This window comes from Brassica rapa, chromosome A06 (genome assembly GCF_000309985.2).
Source record: "Brassica rapa cultivar Chiifu-401-42 chromosome A06, CAAS_Brap_v3.01, whole genome shotgun sequence".
Lineage (NCBI taxonomy): Eukaryota > Viridiplantae > Streptophyta > Magnoliopsida > Brassicales > Brassicaceae > Brassica > Brassica rapa.
The window spans coordinates 25,112,779-25,125,692 of NC_024800.2; the positions used below are offsets into that span (position 1 = coordinate 25,112,779).

The 12,914-nt window shown below is 34.0% G+C and overlaps 5 protein-coding genes across 8 annotated transcripts; 3 read left to right on the top strand and 2 right to left on the bottom strand.

Moving 5' to 3' along the window:
* The first annotated feature begins 1,490 nt into the window (after positions 1-1,490).
* LOC103875217 (eukaryotic translation initiation factor 3 subunit I) lies at positions 1,491-3,944 on the top strand. Of its 4 annotated transcripts, none has more exons than XM_009153709.3 (9): positions 1,491-1,631; positions 1,722-1,947; positions 2,053-2,268; positions 2,357-2,490; positions 2,581-2,700; positions 2,792-2,881; positions 3,228-3,314; positions 3,412-3,491; positions 3,593-3,944. In XM_009153709.3, the coding sequence occupies exons 2-9, from the start codon at positions 1,764-1,766 to the stop codon at positions 3,666-3,668; spliced, it is 987 nt and encodes a 328-aa protein (XP_009151957.2). In that variant the 5' UTR covers positions 1,491-1,631; positions 1,722-1,763; the 3' UTR covers positions 3,669-3,944. The 4 variants fall into 4 exon arrangements, with proteins under 4 accessions (XP_009151957.2, XP_033128343.1, XP_009151959.2 ...); XM_033272452.1 differs by having other exon boundaries at positions 1,494-1,636; positions 1,700-1,947; XM_009153711.3 differs by having other exon boundaries at positions 1,507-1,659; positions 1,739-1,947.
* Positions 3,945-4,309: 365 nt separating this feature from the next.
* On the top strand, positions 4,310-4,918 carry LOC103875414 (40S ribosomal protein S21-2-like; the record flags this gene model as incomplete). Its single annotated transcript, XM_033272454.1, has 3 exons — positions 4,310-4,383; positions 4,473-4,605; positions 4,689-4,918. Coding segments are annotated over 3 exons (273 nt in total), but the record flags the coding sequence as incomplete, so codon positions are not given.
* A 490-nt stretch (positions 4,919-5,408) lies between these two features.
* Positions 5,409-7,768, bottom strand: LOC103875216 (proteasome subunit beta type-7-A). The gene is made up of 9 exons (XM_009153707.3): positions 7,668-7,768; positions 7,407-7,569; positions 6,927-7,068; positions 6,724-6,820; positions 6,566-6,635; positions 6,381-6,485; positions 6,202-6,300; positions 5,913-6,000; positions 5,409-5,728 (listed from the first exon to the last, which is right to left on the bottom strand). Exons 2-9 carry the CDS (start codon positions 7,548-7,550, stop codon positions 5,649-5,651), a joined length of 825 nt encoding a protein of 274 aa, XP_009151955.2. The 5' UTR covers positions 7,551-7,569; positions 7,668-7,768; the 3' UTR covers positions 5,409-5,648.
* On the bottom strand, positions 6,741-9,508 carry LOC108872170 (uncharacterized PE-PGRS family protein PE_PGRS54). Its single transcript, XM_033272453.1, has 4 exons — positions 7,668-9,508; positions 7,407-7,569; positions 6,927-7,068; positions 6,741-6,820 (listed from the first exon to the last, which is right to left on the bottom strand). Exon 1 carries the CDS (start codon positions 9,275-9,277, stop codon positions 8,546-8,548), a length of 732 nt encoding a protein of 243 aa, XP_033128344.1. The 5' UTR covers positions 9,278-9,508; the 3' UTR covers positions 6,741-6,820; positions 6,927-7,068; positions 7,407-7,569; positions 7,668-8,545.
* A 1,957-nt stretch (positions 9,509-11,465) lies between these two features.
* Positions 11,466-11,840, top strand: LOC103875415. Its single transcript, XM_009153932.1, has one exon. It carries the CDS (start codon positions 11,466-11,468, stop codon positions 11,838-11,840), a length of 375 nt encoding a protein of 124 aa, XP_009152180.1.
* Positions 11,841-12,914: the final 1,074 nt, after the last annotated feature.

Sequence of the window (12,914 nt, forward strand, 5' to 3'; positions counted from 1 at the left end):
TGCATCTTTCTTTAACAATCAATCTAGAGCAAGATTCTCAAATGGAGATTTTGGAAGGCTTAGGATAAGCAAAAGAAAGCCAAAAAGAGATAAAGTACAAACAAGTGCCGTCTCAAATTATTCATGGACCATGTTCAAAATTTTCTAATAGTATATTTAACGATACAATATAATAGTTTTTATAAGTTTACAGCTCTATTATATATATTTGACGTTTTTATAAATTTATAAACTCTAAATTTAATACTATATCTAAAATTTTGAAGTTTTAAACCATAATATATATATATATATATATATATATATATTTTTTTTCAAAAAATTATAATTTTTTAATATTTTTAGGTTCGGACCCTCGTTCAACCGCTCCACTTGCACATGCTATTAGACGGTCCAGAACCCGAGCAAATGGACACTGAGACAATACTTTTTTTTGGGCAAACACTGAAACAATACATGATAGACAAAAGAATGTAGACGGCCCGGCTTAAGCCGGTAGAGTGGGACACTAACTTGTAACCAAATTTGATGGCATATCAAGTTATCTATACTATTATTTAAGAAGTGAATTTACTTACTTGTTATCTTCTCCATGAATTTAGTTAATTTGTTTATTTTTTTTCTTTTTCATGATTTTAGGATCATTATTAAAATTGATATTAACAATATTATTATTTAAAGTTGTATTTTGTTATCTATATCTTTATCATGATATTTAAGATAATTAATAAACATTAACCTATTCTACTGATATATATATTATTATATTTTAAAAATCTATTTTAATATATATTATCATGATATTTAAGACATTTAATTAATAAATAAATATTAAAATTGATATTAACAATATCTACCAATTAATATCATCATTATTTTTATCTTATATTTAGTTTACGACCAAGTTTCTATGATTTTTATTGAAAATATTGATCAAACGCAAATTATTATAAAATTTATATATAAGTATATTGATATATCTGAATTAATCAGTTTCTTTGGTTTATTCGGTTTAATCGCTTAATATACTAAACCATATCCATATGTTGCGGTTTCTTAAAAATAACATCCATACTATTTTCTATATTTCGGTTTGGTTCAGTTTTAAATAGTTTGGTTTTACCGGATTAAACACACTTAAACTATCATTATTTTGTTGATCTCTTATACTTGTGATTTTTTTTTATAATTCTTTCGCTGCCACATGATTTATTTTCAGTCCAAAATACAATATATGTTTAAATTCAAATATAAATTTCCTAATTTAATTATTACTATATAAAATTGATCTAAAATCTACATCACATAAATAAAATTGTGAAACAAAAGAACATAATTTAATACATTAATTATTAATATGAATATTGAATTTTTATAACTTATAATAACTTAAAATTTATATCTAATTTAATTATTATTTTTTTATAAAAATAAACATTAGAATTAGAAATTGTTAAGTTATCTGTGGAACATCAACTAACTTAAATAATAAGACAAGGGTATATTTGTCTGAAAAGCAAAACTCAACTCAACTAAACACATTAGGGCTTTTGTTCCAGAATCTGGTGTAGCTCTCTCTCGCTTTCTGTTTCTTCGTTCGTCGTCTGCAACTTCTCATCCTTGTTTAGCTGGTTAACAACAAAAACAACTCAATTACATGTACTCTCCTTCCAAAGTTATGATCTTTTAGTCCTGAATCGATTTTTTTTTGATAAAACTAGAATCTCTCTGGCAACAGAAAAGAAGAAGAGAGCTTTGATAAAATGAGGCCGATATTGATGAAGGGACATGAACGTCCATTGACGTTCCTGAGGTACAACAGAGATGGAGACATGCTTTTCTCCTGCGCCAAGGATCACACTCCCACTCTCTGGTATGCCGATAACGGCGAACGCCACGGCACTTACCGTGGCCACAATGGTGCTGTTTGGTGCTGTGATGTCTCAAGTAAGCCCCTTTTGTTTCTGTGCTTTTAGATTTTGTATTATTTCAATTTTTAAAAAAATCTGATCTTTTTTTTGTTGTTGTTGTTGATTTGTTTGTGAAATTTAGGAGACTCGTCGAGGTTGATAACTGGCAGTGCTGATCAGACTGCAAAGCTATGGGATGTGAAAACTGGAACACAGCTGTTCAGTTTCAAGTTCAGTTCTCCCGCCAGGTCTGTGGATTTCTCCGTTGGTGATAAGCTTGCTGTGATCACCACTGATCCCTTCATGGAGCGTACTTCTGCTATCCATGTCAAACGCATCGCTGATGATCCCCAAGACCGTTAGTTTGCTTATCTAACTCTATGTTCAAAATTTGTTTTAGTCTTTATGTGTTGTAAAAGGAAACTCTTTTGTGAAAAATGGTGCAGAGGATGGTGAGTCTGTGCTCGTCCTTGAGAATCCTGAGGGAAGAAAGAGGATTAACAGAGCTGTTTGGGGACCTTTGAATCAAACCATTGTTAGTGGTGGTGAAGATGCTGTACTCAGGATCTGGGATGCTGAGGTAATTCTATAGTTTTGTTGGTGTGGCAATATTAATTAAAATTATTTGACTTAAAACATTTATAGTACTGCTTCCATTGTTGTTTGCTAGACTGGAAAACTGCTCAAGGAAACGGATAAGGAAGTGGGTCACAAGCAGACTATCACTTCGCTCTGTAAATCAGCTGATGATTCTCACTTCCTTACAGGTTCACTTGACAAAACGGCAAAGGCATGTCTTCCTTTCCTTCTCTATCTTTTGTTTCATAATCCTCCGGTGGTATGTATATATCCTGATAAGAGTGTTTATTTAATGGTCTCAGCTGTGGGACATGAGAACGTTGACTCTTATTAAGACTTACACTTCAGGGGTGCCCGTAAATGCTGTCTCCATGTCTCCACTTCTCGACCATGTATGTAGTAATATACTCCCTCCGTTCTGTTTTAACTGACGTTTTACAATTTTTGTTTTGTCTCCATTTACTTGTCGTTTCCAAAAACCAAAGCAAAAGCTAACAAAAAGTGACTTGTTTTACCCTTATACTTGTGAGTTGTCGTAATAATGATTTAGAGTTAGTTCATATATAAAAAGGTTAGAATAGGTATTTGGTTAGCTGCCTAAATATGTGTGAAAAGTTGGAAAGCGTCATTTAAATTAGAACAGAGGGAGTATGTAATAAGTTTGAGTTTGGTCCCTAAAAATCAAGGTTGTCTTTGTGATATGTTTTGTTTCTTCTTCTCTCTCTCTCTCTCTCTTAGGTTGTGATTGGAGGTGGTCAAGATGCATCAGCTGTTACGACCACTGATCATCGTGCTGGGAACTTCGAGGCTAAGTTTTATGACAAGGTAAGTGGGGTATTATCAGAGGCTTTTACTTGAAAATTGCAACCAGGAACATATATAAGATGTATAACTGTGTTTGGTATATAAACGATATATATAGATTCTGCAAGAGGAGATTGGTGGTGTTAAAGGTCACTTTGGACCTATAAATGCTTTGGCATTCAACCCTGATGGAAGGAGGTAGAGTGACATTATCTAATTCTTTAAATAATTATGAGTTTTAGGGGTTTTTTCTTTTGGCTGTGTTGCTGAGTCTGTGAACTTTTTTGGTTTCTTTCCAGTTTCTCTAGTGGAGGTGAAGATGGTTACGTCAGATTGCATCATTTCGACTCTGATTACTTCAACATCAAGATTTAGATCTTTACTGAAACAAATCTCTCAATCCGGATTTAGTTCTCTCTCTCTCTCTTTTCAACATTACAATGCTTTGGTTCGGATCCTTAGGATATGCACATTTCATACTTTCTGAATTACAAGCTATTATTAACCTGAGACTATTTTGGACTCCCATTCTAGTGTGTTCTTGATCAGTTTTTTTTCTTTACTCAGAAAGATATTTCATTCAGTTCAGATATGTGATAAATAAAAATTGTGTATCCTCTTCCTACCAAGGTGGGATACAATTATCGAAAACTCTCTGTATAAATTTGATATAGTGATGCGTTCTTGGCAATCATATTCTCTAGTGGTTTGCTTTGCGTCCAAGAAACCTGAAGGTTGGCTTCAAGCGGCCACTAAACTCACTTCTGAATCTTGAGCCACAAAGCTGGTTACTCACTAGGAACGATGCTTTCAAATGGTGACGTTTCTTTATGTGCAAGGTTATTCTGCTCCATATAGACCCAGGGTGTAGGTTTTCTCCTCGCCAATAGCTGCTTGCTTGCTTCTACATCTGGTACACTAGACACTTGTCTGAGAACAATCTGTGTTTGGTTTCTAATTAGTGAGAGACTTTTACAATCTCTTGCACTCTATTTGTTTGTTTTGTAGCACTTTAAAGGTTTTTAAAAAGTCTTCTAAAGATACAGAACGAAGAAGGTCAAATCACTGAGCTTTACATTCCAAGGAAATGGTAAAGACTGTGAACACAACTTCTTCTTCTTTCTAACGTGATTAGTAAATTTGAGGATTATTTTCCTGTTTGGTCTTCTTTTTTGGCAGTTCAGCGACAAACAGGTTGGTCACATCAAAGGATCATGCTTCTGTGCAGCTCAACATTGGCCATCTCGATGCTGATGGAATCTATACCGGCCAATTCACTACCTTAGCTCTCTGCGGTTTTGTCCGTGCTCAGGTTTGTCAAGGATTCAAAGATCATGCCTAGCTTCACTCTAGTAGAAATAGCAAGTGTTGATACTTTCTTGAAATGATGTGTAGGGTGATGCTGACAGTGGAGTCGACAGGCTCTGGCAGAAGAAGGAGGTTGAAACTAAACAACATTAAGACCAGAAAAAGAAGCTTGTTTTCTACGTTTTAAAACCTTTGTTGTTTTTCTTGATCCTGAACTTGTGTCTATTTTTTTGTTTTTACTGCAATGATAATGTTGGTTTGAAAGACGTTTCAATGCAATGAGATGGTCTGGTTCTTATTTTACCTGGAATCATTAGCTATGTATCATGTCTTTTTATACAATTTCAAGTCGTATGGAGCCAAAGTTGATCAAGAACAGTATAAGCTTATGAAACTACAAGATTTGAGATTAGTCTTACCAGATAAACAAGGCATGTGTTTGAAATTTTGAATGTAATGTAATCTCAGTACTGGATAGACAAAGAGAGAATTTAAACGAATATTGGCAAACAAGAAATATAATTGATGAAGGGATGGTTTGATTGGTTACCACCCATTTAGCTTTCTTTGAAATTTCCAGACCAGCTTTTACTATTGAGATAATTTAACTGTGTGTACCAAAGTAACGGTCTGCAAACAGTGTTAGCTACTTGTAAGACAGAGAGAGAAAACATGAGGTTTTGTTTGGTTAGTCTTTTACCGATATAAGGTTGAGAAAGATGATGTGTGTTTCTGGAATTCCCTTCCTGATAAGCAAAGCTCTTAGAGCCGTTCTCTTCAAAAAAATGCATAAGTAGATAACCGGTATAGATAATTTGGTAAACTATGCGGAATGATTCGGTTCGGTTTGGACAAACCAGCGTTGAATGTATTTAACTTTTAAGAAAATTTCCGAGTCTCATGAGTGAAATCCTAAAGATGGACAAAGCCACAAGATTTGGAATGATCCTTAAAACAGTCATTGGTAAAGAAAAGACAAAACACTGATATGTCTCACGCACACTACGTTACGCTCTTGGTGGAGACTTGAGCTTGAGAGCGCTTCATTTACTCTTCCATAGCTTCACCAGTCACTTCTGTAATTTCAACTCGCTCCATCAATGGGGTGATTTTGGTCCGAAGAACCTCTGTTTTACAAATAAACAATAAACTCAAGTGAGAACCAAAGAGTACTGAAAACTGGAATCGAATCAGGATGTTACGAGTAGACTAAAGCCGAGACTAGCAATACTGGCTCAAATAAGGATATCCCTTGAGAGCCTCCTTATCATGTTGTGTTTAATCAAGTAAAGAGAGAGAGGTTAGTTTTACCGGTTTTCTTGGTGAACGAATAGCCTTTGCTGCTGACATAGGTTCTTGGGTTTGGTTCCATGTAGTTCCTCAGATACTCCTTGTTTCCCTGTTCGCCAATACAAGTGTCAGATAACAAGTTCAACAAGCAACAAACAAGACAGAGGGGATGCAAAGAGTTGGGCTCTCCCTAGTTTAATGGTTATATACAAGAATGCCAATGATATGATAGACGATGAGTAACATATGCTGACCAGAGGGAGTTCTGTAGATTAATCGCAGGTAATCAGACAGAATGGTGAAGACAAACCTTAGTGATTACGCAGATGTCCACGTTGCTACCACTACCCAGGTCGTTGAATATACCCGAGCATATGGCCTCAGCGACCAGCTTAATTCCTTCATCCCTCTAGAGAACAAGAAAATCGATAAGACTGGAAGAAAAGAATACATCTGAAGATTAAAAGATAAATGTTCGTGCTTACTTACAGTTAGACCTTCTTTATACTTTGCCTCAAAGACAGACATAGCAGCAAGAGAACCAGAACCCATTGTAGCGAATGGCAGAGTGTCCGTTGAACCGTGTGGGTATATCTGTGTTTCAGTAAAAGCTGATAAGAATAACAACCAAACAAGTAAAACAAGAAAACAATAGTTGGAAATTTAAAGCTTACAGTATGCAGATGAGGCCCTGTGATATCAACTCCACCAAGGACGAGAGCAGCTGAGACATGACCTTGATAGCTGGATGAAGCGAGTGTTTAAAGTCACCTATCTTTCTTTTAAGTTCTGTGTTTATGGAGGAGATAGTAGAAGAAAGAAAAAGAATTACCTGAAAAGGTGTTTTTTGAGAAGGGTCAAAGCAGTGATAACCCGAGAGTCTCGGCCAGTCTGGTAACGATGCAGCCGCAGCTGTGAGCTGACCATATCTGAACAATGAGACATAAACCAAGATAACTAAAGCATCAAATTCTGTCGAGCACCACATTATTATATCTATAAGATTATGATTTCTTAAAGTTAGAGAGGACATACCAGTGACTGCTTCAGTGTCAGCAGCCGTTCCAGCACCACAGCAATAAATGTTAGGAGCCATGTAGTGAATTTTCTCACAGTTCTTATCAGCAACAATAGGCCCTTCAGTTGCTCGGGTATCCGCACCTAGTATCACACCATCCTATTCAAACACAAAAATTGAAATCAGTATTACATAGCTACCAGCCTACCGCAATCAGTTACTCAAAAATAAAAACAACAGTGATTGCACGAGAACACACACGTTGTTTAATATGATGTGTTCTAAACTACAGGGAGAGGCCGAGCTACTTAAAAGAAACAGGCAACACTGCATTGGCAGTGGCACTAGGTACTTGTAAATGGTTATACCCAAACAAAAGCGATTTACAGTATAAATCTAAACTATCACACGAAGTAGAAACAATCTAGTCGCTGCGTGGCTCATCTTAAGCCTCTACTTCAAACTCCACAGTGGGATAGAGAGGATAAAAGAGGGACCTTGAAGATCAAACCGACGATGGTGGTACCGGTCTTCAAAAAGGAGGGAGCTTTAAGACCCTTTTGTATAAGCATATCGTTTCGCTTACACAGATCGAAGCTGAACCCACCCTTCGGCGGAACATCCACTGTTGACTGAGACATTCTGCGAAATTGACCAGGTCTGCAAACAACAGAGTAGAGTAATTAAGCATCAAACACAGTTACCCAGATCGGATCGAGAACAAACAAGGCCGGAAAATCGAGTGGGGGTTTGTTTACCTGGAATGGATGCGAACTCTGCTCGAATCTCGAAAGAGCTGAAGCGAAGAACAAAAAGAAGTGAGAGTTTTCTTCAACCCCAATTAACCTTTAGGTTCTAATGGGCCCTTTTTGAGCCCATCTACTTTCATTTCATTCTATCTTTCTAGAACCGAACCAAAATCCAAACCGGATAGATTCTCGGTTCAATATAATACCATTGGATCAAACTTGGTTCACAAAATATATTTATTTATTTATTAAAATGTTACATATATAAATTTAAAATTAAATAGTATATATGATTAAAATGTAAATATTTATCCTACAAGATAAAATGGTTATAAATTTCATAAATAACTTATAAACTAACATCTTTATTATTTTTGTAACATCGAACATCTTTATTTATTTAGTAAAAAAAATATCTGATAAAACTGAACTTTTCTTAAGCTTTTTTCATATAATTTTTCTCTTTTTTTTTCAAATTACATTGCAAGTGGAAGTTAAAGAAAGAAAAAGTAAGAGAAAAATGAAAAGAGATGGTAGTTATATTGACGTTGGTAAGAAAATTAGTACAATATCAGTTTCACTAGAATTCACATTACACTAGTCAAGTGTTCTCTATTGTCTTTGGAAAGTTGAGATTACCATCACCACATGTTCTCTCTTTTACTAACAAAAGGTGAAACCATTAAATTTTTAAGACAATTTCCGATGGACCCGGTCAATCATAACTACGGTCAAATCTGTCAAACTCCTATAAATTAAAAACTTACTTCTTCCTTCATTTCTCCAAAATAACTCTTTTTCTTCGCTTTAATATCTTTTTCACCTTCACTATAAACCACGCGGGAGACACAAAAACAACAAGTAACTAAATTAATTAATTACCGCATTCAAAAAAAAAGTACATACATAATGACTCTTAAGCTCCTATCTCTCGCCGTCGCCGCCTTGGCCATTACAGCCGTCTTCGCTGCCGATCCTCCAAAACCAGCGGGAGCGCCTAAAGCTAACGGCGACAAAAGCTCAACATCTCCTTCTCCCGCCGCTGCAGCATCGCCAAAATCCACCCCCGCATCACCGCCAAAATCTCCCGCCGCTGCAGCATCTCCAAAATCAACCCAAGCATCACCGCCAAAATCTCCCGCCGCCGCAGCATCCCCAAAACCCCCCCCTGCATCACCGCCAAAATCTCCCGCCGCTGCAGCATCGCCAAAATCAACCGCCGCATCACCGCAAAAATCAACCGCCTCGGCTCCAACCTCGCCGCCTAAGGCTTCTGCTCCGACCAACGCCAAGAAGAACTCCACCACCACTCCAAGCGCTTCCCCATCTTCAGGTGGTGGAGCCAATGCAAAGCCTCCGACGTCGTCGTCGACCAAAACTCCGGCGTCAAGCCCCGACTCAAGCTCTGGCGATAGCGCTGAAGGTCCCACTAGCTCGTCTGACTCGCCTTCCGCCTCATCTCCGCCATCTCCCACTCCGGACATGTCTCCTTCGTCGTCCGCTGATGAAGGACCCGCCAGCGAAGGCCCCGAAGCTTCAGCTCCGACGGGAAGAGCCTCATCGATGGAGATATCCGTCTCCGGATCCGTTCTCGCCGCCGTTGCATGGTTCTTTTTCATATGACGAAAAAGTTAGTTACTATTTGGTTTCATATTACGTCTAACAACATTATTACTAGGTAATAACCCGCGCCTTGTGCAGAATATGATTATTAGTTTTGTTATTTTTAATAAAAAAAAAACAAATCTATTTAAAAATGGATATCGGTTCGGTTTTAAGTTATTTTTTGTTTTTAATCTCCTAAAATATAACCATTATTTTAAATTAATATTTATTTTGGTTTATTCTGTTAGAACGTTTGTTTTTTAGTTTTTTCGGTAAAATCCAAAAATTATTTTTATTTATTTATTTTCATGTTATAAATTTTAGATAATTGTCATGTTGAACCAATGGTTTCATAATTTGTAAATGGATAATAGTTCAAGAAAAAAAAATTATTAAGACAAATCATTTTACTATAATTTGATCAGTAGTGAAAGAAACATTAAGAAAAAAAATGTTTCAACTTCCAAAAAAAAATTGATACTTCAGTGGTGGTAAATACATATACAATGTTCACATCAAGGTGCATATGTATATGTATGTAAAAGTATATAAAAATAAATGATAAATATATAAATATATTGTTAATTAGTATTAAATAACATTTTTGTTCTAAATAATACATGAAAGATAAAATTAAAATTAATTAAAAATTAAAAAGGCTTTAACTCTGATATCCGAAATGATTTAGAATTTTAAAGAATATCTGATTTGATCCATAAATAAAATAAAATTTAAAAAATAATTGAAAATTTTAATAATAACATTTTATTACAAAAATAAAATATTATTTAACTTTTTAAATTTTAATACCTAATATAATAAATTTAATCCATAAAAATATTGTAAAACTTATATAAACTATAATATATATAACATATATATATATATAATTCTGTACATATATGTATATATATGCATATAACAGATCAAATTTGATATCCGTTTCTAAAAATATTGGTATTTGTGATTTGTTTTTTTTAATTGTATTTTAGTAGTTGATTTGCTTCGTAGAGTTACGATGTCCATATTTTTTTGTTCAAATCAAAACAGATAACGAATTGAATCAAAACTTATAAATATTTTCTCCAACTTTATCCGTAAACAATAAAAATAATATATATATATATAGTTTAGCTTTTGATTCGTTATTTGTTTTGATTCGAACCGAAAAATCCAAAGTTTTATTTGAACCATGTACATAAATTTTATATTAAAAAAAATAAAAAAGTATATAGTGTGAACACATTTATGAATATAGTGTGAACGCGTTAACATATTTATTATCAAATTATTGTGAGACTGCCACGTGTATATTATAGTATGAATACATTTATTACAATGCTTCTCTTTTAATATATAAGAGATACGTTTAATATTTAATTTTTTTGGCTCATTTAAAAACGGTCCGCACTCCGGTTCGATTTTCAACACGTTAAATTCGTTCATAGTACGAAGGTTAGGATGTTGTAATAAAGGTTTAGTTTGTGTTATTTATGATTAATATGATCATGTAATCTTAGTCGTTATAATAACCATTATATTCTCATGGTTAAAAGGGTGTATTATGTTTGTAATTTACATCCATTTTTCAATTTCATAGTACATTTTCAAATACGGATAACAATGCGGAAGATCCATGATACAACAATTTACATGAAATCATAAACATAGGGTTAGAACTATTCACTACCATGAAAATAAAGAGAACCATACAATATACTTTAACACCAAAGAGGTTATATATATACCAACTAAAGATAATTAGCTTGTGAATGTTAATAGAATTCTATTATATTTTCATATATACAACATATACATGAAACTCATAAAGACGTTTGATGTACATATGGTTTTGTGTTGTTTTCAATTATCAAATGCATGCATATGAAAACAAACAATTAGTTAGAATCACCCCCAACAATATTCTAAAATAGTAAAAACAAGATATATAGAGAAAAAAATAGCTCATGTACTCACATATGGGGTAAAAACCGTAACTGTAAATAGCAACCAACCTAATAAACACTTAACCAAACAAGTTTAAATTCTCAATCTCCATTTCCCTTTGTCTTCAATTCTTCTTCAAGGTTCAATCGATCTGCTGTGTGACCCTCACACACAATCACTTTATAGCCAAACAAAAAGGAGGCATTCAATTTAAAGTGACGAGGGAAACCAAATCAACACACAAATATATATACTATGACGAGTCATATCTTTATCGTCTTCCTTGTGGTAATCTTGACCATCGCTAATGGAACGTTAGCAGAAGCAGCAGATGCTGAAAAACCTCAACCTGTAGACAACAAATCATCACCAGCAGACAACTCTACAAAGAGCCTTGGTCCGTCTCAAGATTATCCCGATTATGAGATCCCTATAGAACTTGCACCGGACGGTATCGAGGCGGTGGGTGATTACATGCCCATTAGCCCCACCGAGGCTACTCTTGCACAACCCGAAGCAGATATGAATGTTAAAACATCGCCGGCTAGCTCCGCCTCTAGATCTTTTTCAACCGTGTTGACCGTTGCTATTGCTGCGGCGGGAGGAGCGGCCAGCTTGTTTTTCTTTTGAAACAGAGGAGATCAAATGATGACTTTGGGTTGGCCATATAGAGTTTGCAACGTGCGATATTTCTGTATTTCTTTAACGTTTGAATTTGATTGTGTGTTGTATTTTTTTCTTTTGATGTTATTAATTCGATTCAATATACGAATTCTTCAAAAAAAAAAAAAGATATATACAATAGATTTTTGTAGTTGATAGCTTAACCGGCATCTTACCCAGTTATCTAAAGAGAAGAGTTGGGGAAATAACATCAAACGACGGACAATAAAACTTAACTAGGATAAGACCCGCGCCTTGCGCGGGATTAAATTATTATTTTTATTATATTTTGGAGAATGAAACAATAGTTTGGCTTCATTTGGATTACGGGTGTTCAACCCGGATATCGGGTTGGTTTCGGTTCGGTTCGGTTTTTTTTGGTATTTGGTTAGTAAAATATAACTACTATTCTAAATCCATATTTACTTTGACTTTAGTCTTTCACATACTTTTGAAAGATTTCAACTGGACGACTAAATTGATCAGCCAATCTTGTTGCTTTAAATCATTAGTGTTTATATATATATATATATATATATATATATATATATATATATTATTTAGTTTGAATATTTATTAAATAAAAATTCATATGCGTTATATTTTATGATCATTTGTAACTTATTATAACAAAAAATAATCTGTTGATCACAAAATTTTCAGAGTGGGAATATTCAAATTTCTAATAATATATAGACGTTTTGAAAAATTCAAATATAACATATAAGAAAAAATATAAATGTTTTTATTATATATTAAATGTGATTTTTTAATATCTTTCAATAATATAAAATTAAAAAAAAAGAACTAAGATACCAAAATTGTTATCAAATATTTATTATTCATAATAATTAATTTTCATATATACGTTAATCATATTAGGTAATTTCGTAGCTTCTAATTAAGGAAAGTGCAAAAAAAATTTTGGTAGATTATTTATCAATTCGATAGTTAGTTTAATAAAAAATATAATGTAAGTCAAGATGGACCAACCTATTTTTCTAAGAATAGTATATTTTATATAGTCATTTATTAAATGAG